This window comes from Euwallacea fornicatus, chromosome 30, assembly GCF_040115645.1.
Source record: "Euwallacea fornicatus isolate EFF26 chromosome 30, ASM4011564v1, whole genome shotgun sequence".
Classification (NCBI taxonomy): domain Eukaryota; kingdom Metazoa; phylum Arthropoda; class Insecta; order Coleoptera; family Curculionidae; genus Euwallacea; species Euwallacea fornicatus.
Window position 1 is genome coordinate 1,557,043 of NC_089570.1, and position 26,462 is coordinate 1,583,504.

At 41.2% G+C, this 26,462-nt stretch overlaps 2 protein-coding genes across 3 annotated transcripts in view; both read right to left on the reverse strand.

Annotated features, from left to right (window-relative positions):
* Positions 1–3,510: 3,510 nt before the first annotated feature.
* LOC136348037 (uncharacterized) lies at positions 3,511–5,316 on the reverse strand. The gene is made up of 6 exons (XM_066298571.1): positions 5,206–5,316; positions 4,571–4,603; positions 4,350–4,520; positions 4,056–4,302; positions 3,824–4,005; positions 3,511–3,775 (listed from the first exon to the last, which is right to left on the reverse strand). The coding sequence occupies exons 1-6, from the start codon at positions 5,283–5,285 to the stop codon at positions 3,544–3,546; spliced, it is 945 nt and encodes a 314-aa protein (XP_066154668.1). The 5' UTR covers positions 5,286–5,316; the 3' UTR covers positions 3,511–3,543.
* Positions 5,317–5,987: 671 nt separating this feature from the next.
* The window catches only part of LOC136347764 (LIM domain only protein 3-like), a 35,566-nt gene continuing 15,091 nt past the window's right edge, over positions 5,988–26,462 (reverse strand). The window contains exons 1-4 of one of the 2 annotated variants that reach the window (XM_066298041.1): positions 23,031–23,197; positions 14,537–14,922; positions 7,034–7,175; positions 5,988–6,924 (exon numbers count right to left, since the gene is read on the reverse strand). In XM_066298041.1, the coding sequence (XP_066154138.1) occupies positions 6,751–6,924; positions 7,034–7,175; positions 14,537–14,898 (678 nt within the window). In that variant the 5' untranslated portion in view covers positions 14,899–14,922; positions 23,031–23,197 and the 3' untranslated portion in view covers positions 5,988–6,750. Of the gene's footprint in view, positions 6,925–7,033; positions 7,176–14,536; positions 14,923–23,030; positions 23,198–26,462 lie in introns of those variants that run through there. The other variant, XM_066298040.1, reaches the window with a different exon arrangement.

The following is a 26,462-nucleotide window of genomic DNA, read 5'->3' on the forward strand; positions in this document are numbered from 1 at the left end:
AGAGAAATTTCAGCTTCCAGTAAACTTGAAGCGCTCGGATGCGTGCTTTGTAATGAACAACTAATTAATTAATCCAGTAAAGACCCTTATTTATTAAAATATTTACCTTGTTTCATAGAAATTCCACACCAAGGGTTCGGGGCGAACTTTGTACTTAATTGAAAAATTTCATTGTAGAGGAATACTGGGAAACAATATCTCAATAAACGGTTTTAATTGCTATTTTGGGGTTTGAGAAATGCCTTTGTGGCAAGTGGAATACCATCAGATCGTCCGATAAGGGACGCGACGTCCGCAAGGTTATCATTTAAAACTAATGCAATTCCTGCGCCTATTGAGGCTATATCGGGCCGCTCCCTCATCAGCAAAGCCGCTCCTTCACATATAAAATAAAATAGAAAGAGGCCATTAAGTATTTAAGGGATGTAAGTGATAGATCGAGTAGACATCATTGTGAGGAAACCGAACTCGTCACATGACAATGGGTACAATGGACTTTCCTGGTCGCGTAAAAACTTGATTGACTGGTGAGAGCGCCCACTTGAAATTAATTTGATTATTTTCACCCCTGCTCCACTGGAATAATCAACTATTTAAGGTAAATATATCCCGAAAAGCAACGATGTCTATGGTTTAATTAAAACGAGGCTCAATACCCTGGCAGCGGCAATTAATGCAAATACATTGCTTGTTACAAAGCCATTCATCACGTCCCCTGCGCACCCCTCGGATTAATACTAAATTCTATATTTTATCGGAACAGTTTATCTGATGGAAATGCATTATGGAACGCAGTCCAAGGCGTTCTCGCATTTACGTCACGGGGGTAAGAACCCCCGTCCCCCCCTTTGCGTTATAATGGGAATAAACCGCGTTGTTATGCGCTGATTTCATTCCGTTATCAGATCACATTTACCCTCCAACACTGCTGCTCAGTAAGCCGATTTGCAGTTTCAATTTTGCTGACAAATATTGGTTGCCAGACTGACGTTACCGAACGAAAACAAGCGCGAGGTGTGTTAGGTAAGGTGGGTTGTTATTTTGCCATTACGCGAAAATGGGGTGACTTCCCATAGGAGTTAACGCGGGGAGTACCAGAAACCCTTCGGGGGAGGGGGGGACGTCAAGGGAGACCAGGGCAAAACGAGAATTTCTGGAGGGATCGGGTCAGTTTGAGACCCCGCCGAGTCACCAGCACCGTCGCGTTACTGAGACATGTGGGAGTTTTCGCGCGCGCAAATCAACCCCCCTTCGGGGTCATCGAGAGATGCCCCGAAACGGGCCATGCCAGTTGGTCCTACTGAGAAGTTGCGAGAGCTGCTGAGGAGCGACGAGGATAAGACTCAGATCGTCGAGAAGTTAACGCGTTATTTCAGGTCATTTAACGCGTTAGCCGGAAATCGTGCGAAGGCCCGGGTTTGTACGGGATGTACCGTTGGGATCTTCGGAACTGTGAGAGATACGAAATTGGCACAACTTAGTTCCCTGGGAAATGCCACTTCGAATTCGGGGAAGTTCCGAACAGTTCCGGAGATGTCCGGAAAAGATTGAATTTTCGCTACGTCATTTTTATTTTCTCCTGGCTTTATCCGAAGAGATATTCCAAAATAAATGTCAGTTCATTAACGCCACTTTTTTCCAATCAGTCTATTTCATATTTGCATTAAAACTGATTGAAAGTATCTACTGCGCAAGCGGAAGAAGCTGCAACGAAGAGAGACCTATGTTAAAAACCGTACATGGGAGAGTGATGGACGCAAGGCATCTCACACACGTACCGACGAACTGTCAGCGGATATAGAGCTCACAAAGGCAATAATTAGGTCAAGTAAAGTTAGGTCCGAGCTCACTTAATTTCCGAGATACGGTGGTCAATTTCAATTTTTTTGTCATTTTTAAATATTTCAAGAACGGTTTGAGGTAGTAACGCCAGATTAGTGAAATGCTATGGCGAGGTACAGGTGCATATTCTGAAGCACGCGGAATATTTCCACTTACATCAGCGGTGTCCATGCAGTCATTCAACGGGACATTTTTGCTGAAAAAGTGGTACGCCACTGACTTATTTTTAATACGAATGTATTTTTTTTGTATTTCAGCAATTCTCAATTTAAAAAAAAATGGCGCCTTAGCGTTTTGTTGCTCAAGTGGCCGTTTTCGAGATAAAAATAGTTTCGCCCCCCTGTGTCCACCGAACAGCCGGTATGAGTTTCCTAGTGCGATTTTCGTTTTTTATTTAAAACTTAATAAAATTTTTTGTTAGTGAAGGTAAAAAGTATGAAGAAAAACATGTGCGAAACATGCCTCATCGCAAAATAATACTCTTCTTCCGAAGCACGGCTCCGTTATACTCTGAGCTATTTATACGTGCACCTACGTTGGACGAACTTATTCTATAAAAAAAAGTAGCTTTCAACACCCTGTAAATCAAAATGGAAGCAATTTGGGGCATGCGTCTACGTTTTATCTCAAAATAAGCTCGTGATTCGCCCATTTCATTTTTTACCATCCATTAAGAAACACGGTGTATGAAGACTGAAAATACATCTATTACGGTTACATGCTGAGTTGATAGAGTGTTAAAAGATCAGAGTGTCTGTAAAAACAAAGAATGCCATTTGTTTACGTTCATCAAGAGGGTAATGCAAGATCACATAATGCGAAGATTACTCAAAGGGACCTGGAACAAGTAAAACTGGCCATCGCTACCTTGGCCTGCACGCTCGCCGGACTTATCCCCTATCGAACTTCTTTCGCGCGTGACGAGTCGCCACCTTCGAAATTTACTGAGCCCCCCAAACAATCTGGATGGCATGCCACACCACCTTGAGGTGGCATGGAATGGAAAATCCCAAACGGATATCGATCATGCAAGCATGCCGCGAAGAGTACATGCTTGCATTGCTGTCCGAGCCTATGTCCGTGGTTGTTAAAGTTTTAGTCAATAAATGTTTTTATTTGCTGAATCTCTGACCACCAGACACGTTGGTACGGAGCATTATTTCGCCAAAATTACAAAACTTGATTGTTATTATTACTGAGTGGTGCGTTTCACATGAAAGCGACTGTGAGAACAAGCCCTCGATGTCGAAATTGCTAAACTCCCCTGGTCGGCTCTGCTGTCCTCCACATTTAGGCAGTTTTTGATTCCTGGAAGGAACTCTAAATCGAAATATTTCCGTGTCTTGCGTACCCCGCTAAACTCCTTGAAATATTACAAGACTGGAAATCTATGCCGAGATAAACTGAGCAGCAAATCCTTTTCTCGTACTTGAGCCGAGTCTTTCACGTCTTCTAAACAACTCAGGCGAATGTGATACGGTAGCTAAGTAGATTTAAATTCGAGTTTTGTTCAATGGGCCGTGTCCCTGACGAGTTTTCGAAAACATTCCGTATAATGCGACCGTTTATATTCGGTTATGGTTTTTATCTAAAACCCAACAATATGAAATACTTTTACTCTTGGGGTCGATGAATAAAATATGTGTTTTCGCGGGAAATTTAATTCAAAACTTCTGGCGAATTATAATTGTACGCATAAATTCAAGTTTGGGTGAGGTTGCTGGTCACCAAATCCCCGGTAATGGCTATGTAGCAGAAGGCCCCATCATCTGGCATGGGCTGCTCGGCGAGGAACTCATTTGCATAACATCCGGTTGGGTCAGTTATTGGAGAGTTTTCAGGGGCCTGCTTCGCAGCTTCTGCCAGAGGTTTCAGGCGTTGCCAGGAGGGATATTCTGCGAAGGGGCCTGCAGCCCTCAAATCCTGCAGATAACTAAAGGAAACCCTTAGACCCACCTTAATCGCGGGAAAATTTGAATACCCCAGCAGAGCCATCACGTAATCGTTCCTAATTGCCTTCATTTTGCAGCAGCATTCGTTGCCGTGAATGGAGCAGAGAAGCTGCAACCATGCAGCTACTCTGGTCCGCTCGCCTCCCCCACTGATCAAAGCAGCATAAGGTTTTGCCAGATACAAGAACAACTGAAATTCCTGGTCAAGGATCTAAGAGAAAACCTTAAAGGACTCAGTTCACTCGCAGTTTATCGAAGGACCTTGTCAAAACGGTGATCTTTCCTGCACTCTTCAGGATCCTCGTGCACCGTGCAGTCCAAAAGCTGGAAATCATCTGGCAAATTCTGAAGAGTGTCTTGCCACGTTTTGTCGGTCTCCCATTGGGCTGCAGCTAGATTTAAAGGGCGCACACTGTCGACACTTGGAAGAGGTCCATCTGGAGGGAAAGCCCGGAAGATATCCACTGCCTCATCCAGAAGCAAAGAGGTGGTGAGGTAAGCCAGGTATCTATAAGCGCATATTATCCAGGGAAGACAGGCGAAAAGTCTACCAGCCTGTTTCTCTTTTCTCTCAATAAGGAACTTTGGTATGCTGGACGAAAGAGCTTTCGAATCCAGGGAATGATAAACCGCCGATCTGCTTCTCTAGGTAAGGCGGGTCCGAACATTTTCAACACTGCAGAGTAATACTGGAACTCTGTATTCAGGGGGTTTGTGATGGTGGGCCTTGGGAGGGATGTTCTTAGAGGAAGGCTTGGATTTCAGGGCGAGTTTACCTTATGATTGCGGGTTCTCCTTCTGCCATCAGTCTAAAGGAGAAACTTATTCAGGGCCTTATTATGTCAGTAAAAGAGAACTTAATGAAGGACGTTAAGGAAGGTTTGATTATTGAGGCTTCTTCAGTATACATCCGGCTCTCTGCAGGGACCGCAGCTGCGTAGCAAAGGACGGGCCGGCGCCAAGCGGGAGCATAAAAACAGTAATTAATTTTTGCATAGATTCGTCTGCTTTCGGCGACGCCTATGACTACCGCAAAGTAAAATTTTTCCCAGTTCTCTTGAGGAAAAACGACATCGCGGACCTTCACTGTGTGCAACGATCGACTTCAAAAGGCGTGGCCGGAAGTGGATCAATCTGAAGGGCGAAAAGGAAAGCTGAAACTTCATTTATTGACTTCTGTCGACTGCGTCCTGAAATGGCGTACGCCACTGATGTATTTAAAGCAAAAAGACTTCTTCAACTGCCAGCCACAGTGGCGCACCAAGGAACAGATGGATGTCGAAGCGGGACGAATTTCCTCACCAAAACCTCAACGCAGTGGCGTGGAAGGAGACAGGGAATTTCGAATGTGGAAGATTGACACTAAGTTAGATCCTTCTGAGGCATAGACTTCGGGCAGAATTTTACTTACTGTTCAGCTGCTGGAGGTGCGGGATCGGTTTCTGCGGGCGCCGTCCCTTCTTCAGGGCGAGAATTCTTCTTATCGGCCATCCCCAAAAATTCGAACACCACAAATTTTGACTGCGTCACAGTCAAAGCAACGCTTGTCAAAGCGTCAAGGTAAAAGAGAGGTACGGATCGCGGACTTTTGCCCTAAAGGGCTGGCCCAAGAGAGGACACCAGCTACCAACTTTCCCCACATAAATCAAGGTGATAACGTTTAGTTTGAATTTCAATTTACTAAATGATTCAAACAAAGCGACAGCTAAAGAAATTATAAAGACGATAAGAAGAGGAACACCCCAATTAAATATGTAAAAGTTTCGGAAACCCCTTCTTTACGAAAATGGGCTTAAAGTTAAGGGCCGCCAGTTTAAAATAATCTTATGTAAATCTGTTCAAGCTTACGAGAAGTGAGAAAGTCTAGATTAAAAAGAGAGAGGGGCGAAGTTTTCGAAGAGGAATAGAGGCATTTAGGGAATAAATTTGCTACCCACCTGGTTGTTCTCAGATTATTTAAACGTTTCTTAATACAGGCCATTATTTAAGATCTCGCTAGATGCTAATTAGGGGCTTACCGTGTGTCTGTTTCATCCCCATCTGGGGGTTAATATTCGGAACTTTAAAGCTGGGGAAACTTATAGTGAGCACCGCTTGGGACCCAGTTCAGGGTAGGGAAAGTTTATGGAGTTGTTGTTAATTTGCGTCACACGTCTTGACGAGGGGGCCGCACCTCAAAAGAAAACGCGGAAATAGTAATCATTCCGACTTTATTTCTTTGGTAAAATCATTGGCATAATATGCGTACACTATGAATAATTTTGTACATGAGAAAAAAATTAAATTGGCACCTCGATAGTCATTATTACTATGAAACTCGCTTAACGTATCGTAATAATTAACATGAATATGGCAACAACAAAAACAGAAATATCTTACATAAAGTGTTACCCACGTGTGAATATTCAATAAGAACAAAATTAACAACTATTACAGTGCAATATACAGGTATTTACAGTCACCAATCAAGTCATGAAGGGGAGCTTACACGGACAGGGAAGGGCAAACTCAACAGTCTTGGGAGAAATTTACACATTTTGCACTAACAAAGCCTATTTTACTCTAAGCAGGAACGTTACTTCCATTAACACCCTGATTTTTACACTGAAAACATATCATCTTATATTGCACAACTAGAACAACGTTAACCCTAATTTACGCTATTGAGCCATATTTACAAGTAATGAGATCCTATTCAGACCTATCATTTACAAGTTTAAGATGGGATTGCCTGATGTGCTCAGCTTGGAGAGAAGACTGCGACAGCTCAAAGGAGAAAAGAACAATTTTGGTGATTCCTCAAACAATTCCCTCGCTAGGCATGCACCCTCTAAATAGCCAAAGATGGTCACTCACTGACTCCTCCAGATGGAAACTCTTCCTTGTCTTTGGCATGGTTTTCCTGGACTTGCGACTATTTACAACGATATCACAGAGGAGTGATGATCTACAACTTTCAGCTGGGGGCCCCTAAAGACATGGAGCCGTTTTTGAGATGATTCGCACCGGAAAAAGGCTGGTTGGGGTTGGTTGATTGTTGTCCTGAAGCTGACATGTTGTTGTTCATGTCGCCGTTCGTGGGGGGCAGGGGTGGACGGTGTCCGTTCATCATTTGGCCCGACAGGGGAGGCTGAAAATTGAGGCGATTTGAGGCAGGAATTTGAACTCGGTTGGGAAGTCGAATGCGTGTGGTGATATGATATCTGAAGTTAAGATAAAAATCTTACTTACGTACTTACCGGCGGAATGGACGTCTGCCTTTTAAGGTGGGAGAGTGGGGGTGGGTTGTAGGCCATATTGGCAAAAACTAACCTCTCTTCGTAGTCGTATTCGCAGAGGATTTTGTTCTCGCATAGGTAAAATCTGTCTCCTACGCAAAACCTGGAAAAGGAACGTGAACTTCAACGTGGCAATAAAGAAATGAGCGATATGGGCATGTGGTCACGAACTGTCAGAAGGCGTCCGAACGCTTAATCTTAAAATCTAAAAAAATTATCTAAAGAAAAAAATCGGAGGCCGCGACTTCAATTCGCACGTGAACATCTATCCTGGTCATTCGACCAAATGGAGTATTGTCCTTTTTAGTAATGAAAATAGATTTTGTCTATCGAGACATATGGAAAAATGATATGTTGCTTTATGCCGACAAAAAGGAAGAATGAGTAGAATGATCCTAAACATAAATCGCATTTAGTTAAAAATGACTTAAATGGACGTAATGCCCCTTTAATGGAGCGGCCGTCACAGTCACCGGACCTAAACCCCATAGATAATCTCTAGGAGCGTTTAGACCGACAAGTCCATGCAAATAAGATTACCAGCGTTAATGACCTATTCAATTTCTAAAATGAAGATTTCTACGCAGTATTATGCGTCTCTGGCGGATTCTATGCAACGACGATGTGCAGCAGTCATTAGGGCGTAGGTAAGGGTGATGCAGCAAAGGACTGAACGTCTGTTGAAAGTTATTTAGAAAAGAGTGTAACTGTTTCAGTTTTCACCCTTTTGGCCACCGTCGTAACTGATATTGTTCAAAATTTTCAACTCAGTTAAATATTGTTTTAACGTTAAATTGTCAAACGTAAAAAAAAAAGTTTTCTCTCAAAAATTAAAAAACAAAAAACAAAACATGGAGTTCTACTTGAAATACTGAAGTTGGCACCTGAAGCAGAAGAAGCTGAGTTGTAGAAAATTATCTTCGGCGGTACTTAGTAGCCATTTAATTCGGTTTTCAGTTCGTTAAAATCCGTTCGTAAGTAGTTGAGCCGTAGCCTGGCCCGTTAATTCTTAGACACATTGCAGAAAACTCGTTTTTTCAATAGGCCAGTGGAGTATCGCGGAAAAGAAGCGGGGTGGTGGACGGGGCCTGACCCCAGCCAAGTCGGCCTGGCCAGAGGTTGGTCTTCCGACCTACGTCGAAAGGGAGTTTTTGTCCCACGTCTCGACCTAGAATGGCGCTGTTAAAGTAGCATTCTGGCTTCGTTGCTCTAAAATTGATTGCAGCGAAACCTGTATGTTTTGGCGATACCGTCGATTTTATTGGGGGTTAGGAAATGAACTCCCGGCATAACCAAACATGTTCTATGTTAGCTCTAAAAGGGTAGCGGATTCACGATCCTTTCATAAAGCTAAAATAGCAAACAATGGGAACATAAAAATGTGAAATTGCTTTTCAAAGTCCATATAACAGGAGCGCAATTGGACAATCCGATAGTTTCATGCGCGGAATTGCCGACAAACGTTATCAATTTACAGACGTCCCTTTCAATTACGTTAAAAATGACGAAACATTGTGGCCCATTAAATCTGCAGAATACAGATATAACTATAATAGTCCGAACGGACGGACAATGGTCTCGAATAACGGTTCCATATATTTTCGTTTATTAGCGCCGATTTCCACCTAAACTGGCTCCCGTAATGTCAAAATCTGAACATCGCGATAGAGCTCCCATTGTTTGCCTGATTGTCAAATTTATGTTTGTACAAATTAAATCTGGGCGCAGCTATCTGGGGGTAACAAAAGTTGACAATCAGCCGTAATTTGGGGTTGTATTATTGTTAAGCGCCCGGTGAAAATATTTTGCCCAGAGATAACTCGAATTCAGCCGGGAACAAAGCGTGCCATAGGTACATAGTTAATTAATTCCCATTGTACACATGCATTCAAGGTTTTAAATTATCGCACGCGCGCCCCGGTACCGTCCGCTTTTAAAAAAAAATACCTTTCGGTCAAGCAAACGACCCCGTATGTCGTTGATGAGTCCTTCCACGTGACCTCGAACCCAAACAAATCGACCTAACCTCACTTAAACGCGACTCTGTTTGCTTAATTATTGGTCGGAATTCATTAAAAATATGTCCATTGTGCGCCGTATAAGGTGGTGACGAGCCGATGGTGATTCGCACATGTCGACCTTGCGTTGGACATATTTTGCCGGATGAGTACTTAAAAGTTATGTTTCCCCTATAGTATACAGGGTGTTTCCTAAGTACACAGCTTCGGCAGCGCGTCCTACGACTAAAATAAAGGTAATTTCGTCGTATAAGCTGTATCGCAAAAATGCTTCGTTGCGGAGTTGCAGGGTGTGCGAATTTCTTTCAAAAATGACAATTCTTTAAACATTTCCGGAACTACTTGAGGCTTTTTAAGGAGATCTTGCGGGGTTTGAGAGCTGGCAACGGCGCGTATCTCGCGCCAAAAACAGTGGCTGCTGTGTAACAAGCGGCGCGCGGGCACGTTAATTGCTGGATAGTTTAAAGGAAAAATGTGGCGCGCCACTGTTCTTTTCCAATATTAGGTTCCTTTTTTAATTGCGCGTTCGATTTGGAAGAAATAAGGTCTCTTGACTTTTCTCCGTAGGACGCACCGTTTCCGAGTAAATAAATAAAAAGCACTGTAGCTAACTTTTTTCATTATTTTTTATTATTCTTACGAGAAGAAGCGCTTGTGTGAAGATATGAACTTTTTTGCTGTGTTCTTGCCTGTTCGGCAGCGAAATTGTCGACATTTTACCAGTCACCACCACCGTTCACTCATCTGCGCGTGAGACATTAAATTTCGGACAATAAAATTTTCGCACCCTGTAATTCCGCAACGAAGCGTTTTTGCGATATAGCTTATACGACAAAATTACCTTTATTTAGCCGTAGAATGCGCTCCCGAAGTTATGTACCGCACTTAGGAAACACCCTGTGCGCCCTTATACCATACAATGTCGCCTTCAAACGAACGGGGAAAATAATATCGGGTGGTATTGAAGTTTACACGGGTTTTCCTTTGGCGGGATCCGAAATGCAGCACCCCGTATAACAGGCGTCGACATGAACCCCGGACATAGGAAATTAACGTGGGAAATCGGTTTTTATTTTTGGCGCCTGCGCGTATCGTCCAATTGAAAAACCTTCACGCGGAGGTCGCGGTACTCAAGACCGGCCGTCAACCCGCAATTTTTTCAATTTTCTAATCGGAGCCGTTTTGCCTCTCAACAAGTCTCAACAACTTGAATGTCCCGCGTAACGGTCCGAGGCCGCGATTGGTCAGGATCAAGATCGGAATTGAACAAACGCAAAGTCGCCAGCAATGTAAGCGTGACAACACCGTGTCAAATGAGTTTTCCCTTTTTGCCGATTTCTAAGCAATTTTCAACTTATTTACGACTTAATTCAGTGAAATCAATGGAAAACCTGACGATAATTATCACGTGATCTGCTTTGATGTCCCCACAGTAAATAAACAAGTTTCTTGCGAACCTGTGGCGATAAGACAAAGAGGTAGCCCGCATCTTTCATCTCACTCACTGGACAGAATATCCGCGGGAAATTTGAAATTTAATAAATAATACGCATTTTCTGTTATGATCGTTTCTGAAAAACTGTGCATAGTTTTGAGAGTGGAAATATTTATTTTCGTCAAACTTTCGCTTATGGATCATAAAGATTCGATTAGTTTACATTTAATCATCGCGGCTATAACAAAAAGCTTGACTGACCAATCGCGGCCTCAAACGCGGGGCATTGAAACTTTTGAAGTTTGGAGGCGGTTTGAGCCGAAACGGCTCTAATTCGAAGGTTGAAAAATTGCGATACGATGGTCGGTTTTGAACACTATAACCTCCACGTAAAAGTTTGTCGTCTGAATAATGCGTGCGGGAGCAGAAAAATAAAAACCGATTTGCCAAGTTAATCTTCTATGTCCAGGCTTCATCTGGACAACTGATATACAGGGTGTTGCATCTCTGGACCCACCAAATGAAAACCCATGTAAATTTCAATACCACCTAATATTATTTTCCCTGTTTGCTTAAGGGCAAAGTTGTATAAGACTTTTGGAAAGTTTTTTTTTTGAGGAACTTGCTCATGAAATATGAAAAATGTCCTTCGCACTATATACGAGATGTTTTGGGAAGAGCTTTGTTAACATCACGAAATAGCACATTACTTTGTTGCTGCTGGTTTAATTGAGGAAAATATCAGGGCAGCGTTAGTTATTAGCTTGAAGGTTAAAAAAGTTTTTTTCAAAACATTTTGCAAACGGTGCGAAGCACATTTTTCATATATTAAGTGCGAAAACCTCACAAAAAGACATTCAAAAAAGTCTACTACAATTTTGCCCTCAAACGAACGAATAAGATGACATTACATGATATTTAAATTTAAATGGGTTTTCCTATGGCGATGCAACACCCTGTATATGTATAAACGCACCGATGGTTTTTCGGCAAACTTCCCCCCTCCCGGTTAACAATCACTTAAAAAGGTAGGCACGTCACGTGGCAACACATTGTGGCGTTAACGGTAAATTTTTCATGAAAATAACAACTTTCAATCTCGCCCGAACAGTTGAAGCGGCATAAATTTGAAAGTCGACTAGACAGGACCCTGAAAATTTAATTCCGTGTCCGTCCGAAGGAAAAGAGAGGAGAGATATGAGTGCATGGCCGGGCCCACCTTTCGAGATCGCTATATTTGAAATAAAGCAGGAAAATCACAAGCGGGACGTCGCAGGACAATCAGGAAATGGGTACGTTGAGACCGTTGGAGAATAGGCCACATGTATATATCTATCACAATTCAAATAGTCCGCGATGTCGAGGCCCCGGAATGATTTCCCCGATGGCTTATAAACTCCTTTAAAAGACAACACACGGTTGAGACGAGCAGCTCTTTCCTTTTACAACGCAGGAAAATGGAGATTCCTGAAAGCCTTCAGAAGAAGCTATTTTAACATTATAATAATGACGCAACCGTCCTAAGAAAGTCATTTTTTCTAATTTCCGCCAATAAAGCGACGGTTTTTGTGTCCATAGCCGGGGAGTGAACGAGTTTCGTTTCGCAACTAGTTACATAATGAAAGCAGGTACCTATCCCCATATAGCTGCTCTAGGGCTACAGCCACAGGGCGCAACAGCGTCTAAAAACGGAACTAAGCTGGAATTCCTGATTTCCATGCAAATCGGAAACCCTAAGTGTCCCTTGATATCCGCCCAAAAAAGAAAAATCCCTGTTAAATGTCCAGTGGCGCACTAAATTTCGGTTTATATTAATCAAAAGCGCCACACTGGACGTTTGCAGCAACCGATGGTTTAAAAAGTTTACAGCTACTCTCAATGTCGAGCCACGCCACTGATTTCGATGAAGTTTAAAGGCCCAGGAATTCTACGAAATTTCGTGAATTATGAAATATTCAGTGACGTATTAAATTCGAATTTAGGCGAATCAAGAATCGGACTTGTTTTATTCTTCGGCTAAAATTCATATGGGCATTTGTTGTTGACTAACGAAAACTATACATTCGAGCATAGTTTTGCACGATTTTGCCCTGCCCAAACTTACCTCGGCAATGTTAGATCTGAATTATAATGTTTCAAATGCATCCTAATTGAGCAATTTTGGGGAATATTGTCTGAATTTCTAACTAAAGAAAATTGAGCAATTTAAATATGAAATTTAATCATTTTTACTCACGCGAGTTCAGCTATTTTAAGGGAAAGTGAAGTTTATCTAAATATAGAACAGTGTCAGGAGCACTCTAAGTTTGAATTAAATTTCCTGGTTTTAACACCACTGTATGCCGGCAATAAGGAGAAGAACCCGAACCAAACCGTACTTTGTATGAACTCTTAACCTTAATCCGAATTTCCGATATATGCAAAGCCGTTAAATTACTATGACTTAATTTCGATAAGTCCAGTATTTATTTCAGAGTTAAGCAGTCATAATCTTGCAGCATATGACTCACAATTCATTATCGAGACATTCGTTCGGCCGAAGCTTTTCGTCTTAACTGTGATGGTCAATAAGGAACAGTGAAGATTGCCTCCGCCATATCGTCCAGAACGAGCGAATCTCCTTACGCTATATCCGCTCCGCAATTATTGATACAAAGGTTTTGAATATTTATGAACAAATATTTAGCAGATAATTGAGGGTATTTCCAATGGGATACGTATCAAGAAGATTTATGGTCAAAAATCGAATCTGCCCGTCCTGCGGGTGCTCTATATTTCATGGAGCAATCATTTCATGGGCAAATTAACCGAAAAACGTATAACGGATGTCCGGCCGAGAACGAAACGAAATCTAATATAAAGCGCACAATGGCCTAATAAAACACAATCGGAAACAAAAACTGCAATTATATGTATGACAATATATCGCCCATGGACGCAACGTAATGCAGTTAAATATATTAATAATTGCAAACAATAAAAGTGGATTATTTTGCATGGGCGGCCGCAGTAATATTTCAGGGGCCCTGCAAAACCGACATGCTAAACAAAGAGGACACCGATAGGGAAGGACAATAATGGCCCCCGCTCGTTTTACGTTTCAGCCTGGACAATGTATTTTAATTTAGAAACATTACTTCGAATAGGACATTTACCGAGACATTTACCTACAGTTCTCAACTTTTATTCATATATGCGATCGCAGGACCGTACTGGGTCCATCCTCGCATTTAGAGCAATTTCAGTGCCGCACCATCTGATGGGTTGTTTGGCGAGAAAAGTGCGCTTTATAGCTCTTGAAATTTGGCTGAGATTGCTGAGAGAGCTTTTGAGCCTCGGCTCCGAGGAAATTACGCATAACTGTTAAGCTCTCGCAGATAATTCCCATCTCTCGACGAATCTCGCTCCTCGGTCTCACAATACCACTCAGAACCTTCCTTTTCTGCATACGAATCTTTTTTTTGGCTGCCTACTTTCATTTCCGCAATGCACATGAAAGGTTTACGCTGCCAATGTAAATCACACAAATGTTTCCAAAAACTGGATCGAGGATTGGTTTAATGGCAATAGGTCAATTGGATGTAATAAGCGAAAGAGAGAATTGGCTAGCAAGTATTGAGTAATTGCATATTGGGGGCCGTTTGTCATCCCACGCGCCGTTCTATGGATTATATCGCCGTTTGTTTTTGTTACAATGGTCGAACTGCTATAAACGGTTCATAAATCGTAGGTTAGTGTTAATTAAAAAATGTGTAGACCTGGAATCGATTGCACGGCAGGGTAACGCGCTTTTATTTATGGAAATCTTTGTGCCGAGACCTGAATCGTTACGATCGTCACAACGTTTAATCGTAATTATGTCCAGTTTGTCGACAGCCGATTCTAGAGGTGACGTCGGCTACGCTCTCCGGCCAACGATGGTACTGCCAGCCGGGACATCAGCTAACTGCCCTGACACAGTCCTGGGTGATTTTTTTTTTTTTTAGTACATGCAGCCGCGGGGGAACTCACCTATGATTGCACTGTTGGCACGCAAAACACTCTAGATGGTAAACGTTACTCCTGGCCCTCATCACCATTTCGAAGGCAGGAATCACTTTACTACACGCCGCACAGTACCCGGTGTTGCCAAACAAACGTAAATAGTCCCTTTTGCACAAGATTAGATTCGCTTTCGTATACAGGGTGGAGCCCACCTCGCCCAGTCTACAATCACAGCATCCGCACTTCAAACAGTCCTCGTGCCAGAACATATCCAGGGCTTTCAGCAGGTACCGCTCCGTGATAGGCTTGCAGCACCCGGCGCACTCCTGGGGACTGCCCGTGCTGGTCGGCTTCGCCGCCTCGGTCTTCGACACGTCCATCGTCATCATGGGGCCGTTAGGCCGGCTCTTTATCTGAAAATAAAAACGAAATTGAGTACCGCCGCTGGCCTGAACCACGCCAAAGTTCATTCAAGTCCGCAAGAAATTCATAATCAATCTTAAACATACAATTATATGAAGAGGGAGCAGATCAAAGACGATTGGGTTGCAATCAACGCTTCCAATTAAGCACTGCTCCCGGCGGCTGTGAAATCAATCAAAAAACTAATTGAAAGCTTGCTATGAACCCTCTAATCCCGTCTGACCAGGGGCGGACTTCGGGGGAGATTTTTTGTTGGTTCGTTACGCGAGCAACGCTAATTAGGGCCAATTCGAGTTCGTTATTGCGAAACTCGCTTCTTTTCCTCATATTTTCGTTAACAATTTGCTGTCCTCAATTCAATATTTAACCCATGTGATATTGTTCGCTTATTATATGATTCCACGCTCCTCTACACTTTATTGGTTTATTCTCTCTATCGGAAATATCTCCGATCTCCCAATCCTGCTTTATTATCTAATTGCTTTCAAATAATTGTTTTAGATTTGGGCTCGCTCTTGTGGCTGGAAAACTATATAAAGAATCTGTCGGATAAACCGGAAAATTAAAATCGATTTCTGTTCTTTCTATAGATCTTATAATCTTTAAATTAACTTTTTGCAAGCTTGCCAGAAATAATATTGTTTCAAACAACAGGCACATGCCGAACCGAGATTAAAAAGATAAATATGCTTTTTATTTAACGAATAAATTAAAACGTTGGTTTGCATTTCCCGATAAAATAATCAAATTTCGGTTAATATATTCGTTGTGCAAAGGAAATTTGTATATTTTCAAAATAAATTTTTGTAATGGCCAATCATCCGCAGTTACGTGCAAATCGGTGAAATAGTCATATTTGCCTCAGGGTGGATTCTGTTTGACCGCCCAGCACAAACCAAAAAAAAAAAGGAAATCGAACACTTCAGGAGAGAAGGAGAGAGAAAGAGAGAGAGAGAGAGAGAGGCCAACACATGCGATAATTGTTAGATTTCTGAGCCGACCAATCACACAACTTTCTCGAGAGCCGGTGGCTAATTCGACCAGTCCTCAACTCCTGCTTCACATTTTCGCCAAAACACTACTCGTGACTGCCTAAAAGTACATTGTCACGAAGGCTTTTTGTATGCAAGTTTTTGAATAACTTTGAACAGCGCATCGACCACTACTCGCGTAAATCCTGGATTTCCCGGCGCTACAAATGGCTTCCAGAATTCTCTAAAATTTGAACGTGAAGTCTCAACCTCTCTCTGCCCTTCAGATTTAAATTCTCTTTTCTAGAGTATGAGTCCGTTCGATCTGCACCTGCCAGTTTGTAGGCTTAGGCAGAAGGCAAATATATCGTCACCTGGGACTGAGGTTCAAGCTCTCATTTGAACCTAACAGATACAGATTTGGTCAGAATTGTCATCCGGTGGCTCTTATTACAATTATTATTAAATTTCCCTCTTGGTTCTGAAGGAGCTGTGCAGTGCTTTGAATCGAAGGAACTTGCCGTTGTTCTGGATTCGACCGTTCACCCTCAGATACTCTTCTCGAGTCTGGAAAGGTGGCGCGAAGCCACCAGCCTCTGCCCTCCACGAAAATTGTATTGGAAAGTGTTTTTTTCTGGACTTCCGGAATTTCATTTCGTCCTCTGTTTACAAATGAAAACGCCAAGTGTTCTTCAAGTTTTTATTTAAAGTTTTTGCGTTAGTTTTTCGTCGGATTCAACTTCTTTTCGTGCCGTACGTTATGCGATTTTACCAGCGCGCTCGTTACCCCGTCCTCGTAACAATTGAAAATTCGCATTTTACCAGCCGGAATTAGTTCCTATTAAATGTATCGTCATCCCATAATAATGTTTAGTCGTCGTTAAGGTCTCTTCCTATCAAACTGAAAATCGAACCTCCGCCCAAATCAATGCCCTCAAAGAGGAGAATTAAAACGAACCCGTCCTAATTCACTTTTTTTAATTAGCGTAAAAATAACAATTATTTGTGCTCTCGAAAGTACAAATTTGCTTTTTATTGTGTAAGCGAAAACATAATTAACTTTATAACGTAGAGAGAAGGGCTAATAAACGAAAAATACACAAAAAGAAATTTTAATTTTTGAGGTAATAAAGCGAAATAGTCATTTACTTTAATTAAAAACTTGAAAAGTATCCTTTGTTTTACAACTGTTCGAGGAAATAAAGTCTGAAGAAGTTGATTTTTTCCAAGCTCAAATTAGGAGAAATAAGGAGATAGGTTCGTGTTATTAGCACTTAGGAAGCTAATTGTAAATCCCCCATTCATGACTGAAATCATTGAATATCACGTAAGGGTAAAAACGGGAACCAGTGCAATTTACTGTCACTCATCGATGCACCTCACTAATTGGGTTAGCGACAAACTGATCTTAATTTGACTCGAGACATTATTAGACTTTCTAGTGCCTTCCATATATTGCAATATATGCGTTTTATTACCATCCCCGCCCTTATTGACGTAAACATCATACTTCTGTCTAAAAGAAATAATATTTTTCATAAAGCACGAAGTTAATATAAGAAGTTTTCCCTTGAAAAGGACCAGCATACGCAAGGAAATAAATAATGCAAGGCAATAACAAAATATTGCTGGACGGTGAGCAGGGGCGTAACTGGTCTCCTCGATCTAGGAATAAATCCAGATTTTTCTTAATCGCCTGAAAAACTATACGTGTTTGGGGGACCGAATTGAATTTCTAAAGTGTTGGAAATGTGCCGTCCAATATGACCAGGCTTTAAGCAACGTTTCCTGATAGAAAGCGTTTCCATCTAATATTGCATGAGGGCACGAAAAACATCCAGACGATTACGATACGTCAATGGCAGGAACGTATGTATCGGCCAAACGGATACCTTGTAGAGTTTAATAAAAATGTCAGAGAAAAGCAACTGGCAGGAGTATTAAGGGGACAAGGGTCTTCCAGCCAGTAGTCCTGTTCCTTCTAATATATTATTAATATTCGTATAACACAAGGGAGATTGTTTAATGTAAATGTTTGCCACAAACAGATTGATTAAAGAGGCATTAGAAGGTATATAGAGTTCTCCTTGCTATATGGGGGGGGGGGGGGGAGATGCCCCCTTCGCTGAAACGGTTGGTGATTAATGCAGTTTCTGCACTTTTTATGATTTAACTTCGTTTTCAAGATTAGTAATAATATAAAAAAAAATCTAAAATTCGAGCGTTGGTTTCTGACCCTTGAGCGCCAATATCTCGAAAACTCGTAGACAAAATACCCTAAAATAAAAGAGACCGAAGACGCAGGTCCAAGAGCGCAGGACCTCACTCGAGGTCTTACTGTGGTGTCACTTCACAGAAAAGGCGTCAAAGGCTCCAGGAAAATCCCCCCCCCCCCCACATTCAACTGTTAAAGAATACATTTTGTTTCTCTGAGAGTCGCTCCGCCGCTGATTTTAGAGAATTCCAGATCTCTCTTCTTCAAATCTCGGGATTTACGAGCAAATTTTCAGAAATCAAGATCGTGGCGAACGAGGTTCAAAAATGAGCAAAAAAACTGCGGTAGAGACGCTGAAAAACCACCAAACTCCAAAGAAAATGTTTAATTTCCCTAGGAAAAGCTTCGCCACTGGCTCTCTAAGAGTTCGAAACCCCGAGGGTTCTTCTTCAAATATTGAGATTTACAATTTTAGTTTTGAGAAATCAGGGTCGTACCGACTGGGGCTTTGAAGGGGGGCAAAAGATTCCAGCAATAATGAACCCAACATACTTTCTACTCTCAATAAAGGGTTAGTTCGATCTCCCTTTAAGAAAAAGCTTCTTTAACTTGAGATAGTTCAAAGCCCGGAATATTCTTCCAAATCTTGTTATTTACAGGCGAGTTTTCTGAAATCAGTGGCGTGTCACACTGACACTTGGCGCATTATTGATTTCAAAGAGCTCTCCCCTTTCTTGACCATTCATCATCAATTACTAGGGAGGTTTCATGAATCAACTCCGTTCCGATTACGAAGATTTAAAAGAAGGTAACCACAAGGAAATCGTCCAAAACCCACCACTGTTCGATATGACCCTTGATGTCTCAGAAAGCCATGGAGCAAACTCATAAAATAATAGTTCAAACTCGACAAGCTCCATAAGCCTTTAGGAACCGATGGAAACCGCTCCAACTGCAACTCCGTGTCTCATAAGACACATAGAGCCTCAAATGCTTGTTACACTCCTTTTCTCGCTCCCTCCCCACGCGGACGCTTAAGGCTACGGTATTGAATTCCTAATCAACTACTTTAGTTAATTGGAGTTTTCTTTCCATTGATTTTTCTTGGGGCTAAAAGCTAATTTGCTAATTTTATTGTCTGGCTCGTCGTAGAAAAAGACATCGAAGGGGGATTTCTTTTATAATTGTCCTTTTTAATTACTCCAAGCTCAGTGCTCACTTATTTCGAATAACTCTACTTTGTTTTTACATGCTCTTAATGGAATTTATGTCTTAAAAGGCATAAAAACGCGACTAAACGGGTCCTAACTTTTAGGCCAATTAGCCTGCAGCCCGCATTAAACTATGTGGTAATACCAGTGATAGAATATCTCTTCATAAGCTTTCGATTTTTGTGGAGGAAGGAGGGCCGAATGGGGGTCCCGATAAGTCAATGAACGAAGTGATTTCGAAAATCTATATCTGTTTCCACTTTGGAATTGGCTTTAACGAAACAAAATAAATTCCAATTAGACCGTAGGTAATGGAAAACCGAAAGACGAAAGCCTTTAAATTAAAAAAATAAGGCCCGTAATCCCCCGCAATAAATCACCGAGTCAATAAGAGAAATTAACAATTAATTCCCTAATCAAAGTGTATCCATCTTAAAGAGAGAAAATAGATAATTAGATGATAAATTGAATGACTTTAATCTAAAATAAATAAGCGGAAACGAGAGAAAGGGCGAAACAAAGCAAACTAAGTGGCACTAAGCGAAGTAAGTGACGGATAGGGCTTTGAAAAGGACGGAGTTTGCGTTTGTGGAGCAAGGGAGAAAGGGATGGACTGTGTAGGGTGCGTTATAAGCGTGAAATTGATCAGGGCGCCCTTTCAAGAGACCATCGAGTTATTTCAGACGATGTTAAGCAAATCCCGTTGCCAAAAATCGTTGTGACTAAAAAGAATGCAGTACATGTAGCAATTTCCCGTTTAAGTGTTTTAATTATTATTAGCGAAACCATCTACATTGTCGCTTGTTCCTGTCGCTCACTCGCATTTTACGGGCGCCCTTTTTATGTATTCCGCTTTTTTAATAAGGAAAGGCGATAACTTTGACGATAAGGGCCGAAACGCACTCGAATGTATCCAAAGAATAACCCTGTTAATTAAGTTTGTCACTTAACTGTTCACCAGGCGGGGCAAATTTAGGTTTTTAATTATTTTTGTTCAGCATTTCCTCAGTTAGTTCATTATATAAAATTTAATTAAGTTTCCTCGGTCCTAATTTAACGCTACTAATCAAGTATAAAGTTTTTCCGTCCTTCTTGTTTCGCCAGTGCCGTAGTTGGTGTATCAATCACGGGGAGGAATGTTTCTTAGTTAGGTCAAGTTACTGAAAAGCAATTTCCCCCACACCCCAAACGTAATTGTCCCAAACTGTTTCGTAAAAAGACAGAATGGTGTACGTTGACGGGTACGACCGAGTGGGGGGATTTGGCGGTAGCCATAAAACTGGCAGTTCTCTATTCTCCCAAATCGCAGAAATTCGACAAATAGTGGGTCTTTTTGCCCAATTCGTGTGTGGAGAAACCGATTATTGGTAGAAATTGTTCTGAGCTCTAAAAAATCTCGACGATATGGTGACTGCACGTTTTCTCAGCAAGATGACGGACATTCATCGCCCGCCAGCGCCATTTGTAACACTTATTCTTGACATTTTGGAAAATTCTCTTGTATACTGTTCGCTGGGAGCGCTTTAAAATTACCGGAAAATAATCCTGAAAAAATATTTCCGGCCGAAATTCTAAAACTACTCATCGAATGGAAAATACATTTAATTTGCCAGCGTAGGGCTCAGGTTACTCAGGACCAAACGCACCTTGTCCGGCGTTATCTCGAATGGTCTAAAATGGGACATACCTGACCTGAATCGAGTGGGTGGGTTTGAGGTGAGCTCGCAAAATTAGTCGTTGTAACCTGAGCTGAACTGCTGAATGACATCGATAACAATGCACCAAAGAAAGAGTAATAAAACAGGCGATTTCCACGGCACTGAGCAGCTCCGAGTATCGTCCATTTTAAGCCAAAATTATCGTACGTGCTTCGAAATTTAACTGATAAAAATTTTAAATGACACCCTTTATTAACTGACTTTTATATTAACTTGTTTTGGAATCCTTATCCCGGCTTTTAATTAATGTTTTTTAATTAATTTTTATCAAGCACCATCTCGTTTTTAAGAAAGTAGGTGGCGTTTATAACGTTGCGAAAAATTCCACGCCTTATTAAATTAATGAATGCCTCATGACGGTTTTCTGACAGTCATTTTCCCGGTTTAACAAATTGGTTTCTTAGTCAGGAATTAATTGATACATCATTATTTTTTTTTCGCCCGGTGTTACGGCGAATTCGAGCCACACGAAAACTAAAATTTAACACAATCTCTGATCTCGAAGCCGAATAAACGCTTAAGAAAATTGTTCTTCCATATTTCTGTGTTCCAGATTCTCCTTGAGCCTGTCATGTAGTAAAATTTCGTCGGGACTCTCTCAACTCGTTAAGTTGATTGCGATAGTCAATTTGTATAATGGGAAGAATTCTTTGATATATGCGCGGCTTTCTAAGTGTATTACTTACAGATATCCAGTGATAGAAGGGACTCAACTACTATTGATGACTACGAGAGAGTCCATTTTGTTATTGCAATCCATATTATTCTTATTTCTAATACAGTAAATGGCCAATTCTTATTATTTAGAGTTGAGGTTGTTTTCCAAATTAAATAAATCTTGCATGTTTATTGGTGGGGCTGGTTCGAAAACGCACTTAAAAGATTACATGAGGCTTTTAGCCCGACTAACAAAGGAGGAAATATAATTTTGTATTGTTGATTCATTTCTGCAAGACCTGAGCTAAAAATGCTAAAAGCATTCGTGGGTAAAATTCCGAGAATCTTAATGTCCACCTTGCTGGAAAAAATGCCATTACGCCATGATAAAATTTTAAACATTTCAGGTAACGAAACATATATCGTGAAAACACGAAGGTAAAGAATTTGAGGTGGGAAAAAGAGAAATAAAATGCAGGAAATTTATTAATTTGCGCACATAAGAGCTCAGCCGGAAAATCCTAACAAAATTCCCATTACGAACCCACACGTCAGACGTCACCACAGCATCTGATAGGGCCATTTGCACTAAAGTGAAAATTAGTGTAGGCCGTGCGCTATTATAAGCCCTTGTATTATTTACAGGATCCCATTAGGGTAATTAGTAATTTGATGCCATAATTGCGGACGGGACGTTTAAAAAATTCCTCTCTGTGCTAAAAGGGGTGTTCGGGCTCTTATATTTAAAACTCGTAACGCTAATCCATTCTCGTGTGTATATGATGGTTTAAAATGGTCGGGTGCAATTAGGCGCACTAATTCGCAGTCGACTGTGATTAAAAATACTGTTTAATGAATGCATTTTTAATTGGGGTTTATCCCTGCCTTTCGAAACGTAAATACTGGAGGAAGCTGCCCCATTTCCGCATAGCTGCCACGAATACTTTAACGTCTGCGTATAAAAGAATGTTCACTGCACGGTCAATTCGTCTATACAACAAACACTGATTAATTCCGGAAATGAAAAAAAATTGCAAATATTCTTGACAACGCGGGGGCTAAATTTTTCCAGAGCGACGAGAGCTTATCACATATTACGGTACCCGCTGGCGTCATCTGTAAATAGCCCGCCGAACTTACAGTACAACTACCGTTGCTTCTTGACATTTTGGCGAATGCGCGGGGGTAAAAAATAGTTTCCCACGTTATGTTTATTTTCAGTTTCGCTTCGACAAGCGATCCCAAAAAATCGTCAGGGAGAGACCGCGATTGTGGAACGCATTGCTACCTAGAACTAAAAAGGTATTTAAACGAGTGTGGAAAAACCTGAGAGCCGCAAAATAGTATTCCAAATCCTGGAGGACATTGCCGAGGAGGACTTCTTCAGTTTCAGTTCCGTTCAAAAAATCACGAAAACCGTACACGCTTCACTGTTAAAATAAACCCGCGTAGAGTACATACATATAGGGAGATAAAGGGCATTTGGTCCCAAAGCGCAGTTTATGTTTCGGAGCGTAGCCGCGTAAAGCTTTGAACGTTTAATGCGGTCTAATGTAAGCGAGTAGTCGTGTTTACTAATAAAACATATTGGTAATTAAGCGTTGCTAATTTGGTAATAAGCATCACAAACACAGAATTCAATTAACGTCAGAGGAGGAAAGCGGAGCCGGACAGAGAGAGCGGAATAACGAGCCCTGTTCAAATGAAGCGGCCGGAATGCAGTAGAGTGCTACCGTAATGGCCATTTACAGGGTGTGCACTGCTCGTTTTACAACGTAATATTACGCCAGAATGTTTAGAGGGGACCGTTTAGTGCGTATTTGTTGTGAGATGGCATTTAATTGTTGGATAGCTAACAGGCTTTATGCCCCAAACAATACCTGATGGAGCTTCTTTGTTTCTCTGCCACTCAAACTACCCCTTGGGAAGGCTCGTCATAGCGTTCGCGTTGCTAGAATTATTTGTTTACAGACACACACGTCTGAAAGAAAAATCTTTCAAACAAACCTTCATTGAGAAAACACAGTTTTTGATAACGGGTGAACAGATTATTTTTGTTTGCGCCATAAATCTGTCCCTGGGGGTGCATGGTTTGTGTTTGTAACAATCGGGTAATAGATAGGCCGGGGGTGCTTCCCCGAAGCACGGCCTTTTTCGCCTGAGAACTCTCGATTTCTTAAAATCACAAGTTCCAGAACCTATCAACTGTATAACGTCTGGGGCAATCCGAGAGGCCTTTTATGAGGATTTTAGGTCGGAAAGACGAAAATCGCCGTCACTTTCTGAGGAATACCCCCAGCTCACAATGTTATGAAAACAGGAATTCTACGCCAGTGTTTATTTTCCCTGATAGCGTAATTTGTACATTCAAGTCTAATAAATATTTTAGCACCGGCTTGTATAAACCTATTCCTTGGCTGTTTCAGTTGAAGCTGATAAAACATCCTATTCTAAACTGTTCATACAGGTAAACCGTATGCATTTTGCATTTTAATGCTAAAGTAAACCCGCTTAATGTTAAGCAAATGTATAATTGATGTTTGCTTAATGAGCATAACTTGTTTTAAATTATTTAATATTGTCTATGCGTTTTATATAGATTTTAAGACTTCAATTTATGGTATTTTGGCTTCATGCGAGACGATTTCCCAGATGGTTCGAGGCTTTTAAAGGAATTATAAAGGCACTCGAGTCGCGAAAATCTGGCAGTTTTTAATTTCAGTTATGGCATCGTAAGTCTGAACATTAACGCAATAAAGTATAATAATTCGCCTGTTATAAGTGTCGATTTTTGTAAAGAATTGAGCTTACAAAGTGGCCAGGGCCCTTTTAAGTAAATTGGAAGTAACCGTATATAAGTTAAAGGCGTCGATGGAGCACTTTAGACGCAGACAACACAAAACAGGCCCTTTCAGATAAATTACTTTTATCGAAATTTACCATCGAACTAAGGTTCTTATATTATTAACTTTTTATTACTTTGCTCTAATTTATTACGAGCCGCTTAATTAGGATTTGGGCATCGCGTTGAGCAGATCTTTTGTGAAATCCCTGAAAAGTTCGTTAAGCGAAACATAAGACGTTTTTGAGATCGATTAGAGAGTGGTAGCACAATTAACATTGCCGTCCGCGTAATTGGCGTATCTCTTAACGAGAATACCGCGTAGGAGTAAATATTCTGATTTAGTCTTCATAAATTATCAGCAGTCGCTCGCAGCTGCCTAATTAAACTAGCACGATATAAACGCTCGAATTATGTATCGAATGTCCGGCTAATGATCAAAGCCATTGAAATGCCTTTTTAGAGAACCTAACAATCTCCCTGATTGGCCCTAGTGCAGCATGAAAAGGAAATTTACCCGTATGTTTTTAATAAGGATCTTTCGAGAGAGAGAGAGAGAGAGAGAGAGAGTCAAAGAAGACATGCATAATTGGACATCCTCGGGGTAAAATCCAACTTTCCTACTCATGCCCTAAATAACGGCAAACTTCTTGCTAAATTAACGAAATTACCGATAAACCCATCACAATCCACCAAACAAATTATTCAATTATTGGAACAATCTTTTCATTCACCATAGTTCTTTGCGTCATTATTGATATCGCCATTAGTTATTAAATTAGTGCACGTAATAAAATCCTGCTAATTAGCCTTTACACAATGCAAACAGTATCTAAACCGGCTAATTAATTGATTGTATGAGAATATGCCGAGGATGGAAATTATTTACTCCAATTAGTACAATCTGGGAGATCAGCAAATCCTGATAACTCCACTACTGGTGTGGCCTTAATAAATACGAATTATTACTGTTCGGTATTGGTTTGAGCAGCAGAGTTTCTCGTTAAAAGTTCAGAGATTTCTTTTGGAAAAATATGTATGACGAATTGCTCCAAAGAAAAGGGAGATTACGGCGCATTAAAAGAAATCCAGCTCGTGAAAGCTTCGAGGCACGCCAATGAACGCTTGGAGGTATGCCAATGAAGCCATCCGAGGTCTGCAGTAAATTTTGGGAAAACGCGACGAGTCTAGAATGGTTGCATCTAAGACCGGTTGTTTAACGAGAAGAACCTTTAGGAGGCTTTATGGACCTTCAAAGGACACCAATGAAACGACTTATTTACAGATATCAACAAGCGACCTGTCAACAACAAAGACGGCAGAAGATCAGCGCGGGCTTGCGGTTAAAACGGACGTCTGCAGTCAACGGTCACTAGGTGGACGGACAATCAAGGGCTAGAGCTAATGCCAGAAGAAACGGCAGCAATATTGCTAATCGAGAAACGAGGAAGGGGGGGATAATTAAAGTTTTATAGAAGAAAATTTAATCGAAAAAGAACTTAAAGTGCTTCGGAGAAACGTTTGATGAAGGATTGAAATTGCGAGTCAAACGCATCCAGGAATCCCAGAAAAATGAATCACATGAGATCACCAGTGTAACTATGGAGGTTCTTCTAAAAGAAAAAATGCATCAATAGGCATACACGTCAGGTTCCGGTCAGAACTGAAACTGTAAGTGGGACAGGCAGAGTTCGTCTCTGTTCAGTTGCGACCCAACTTACCACATGTACAGGGTGTTCCATGTTCAACTCTAAACATGGGGTTCTCGAAAACCGTAGGAGATACAGGGCCGGTTAGATGGAGGTAAAGTTGCGTCTTGTACTTTGTTTTTTTAATGTTTTCATGTTTCCGATTACTTTGGAAGATATCTGGAAAGAACCGGAAATCGCTAGTTTCTTTTTATGTTTTTTTCTGCC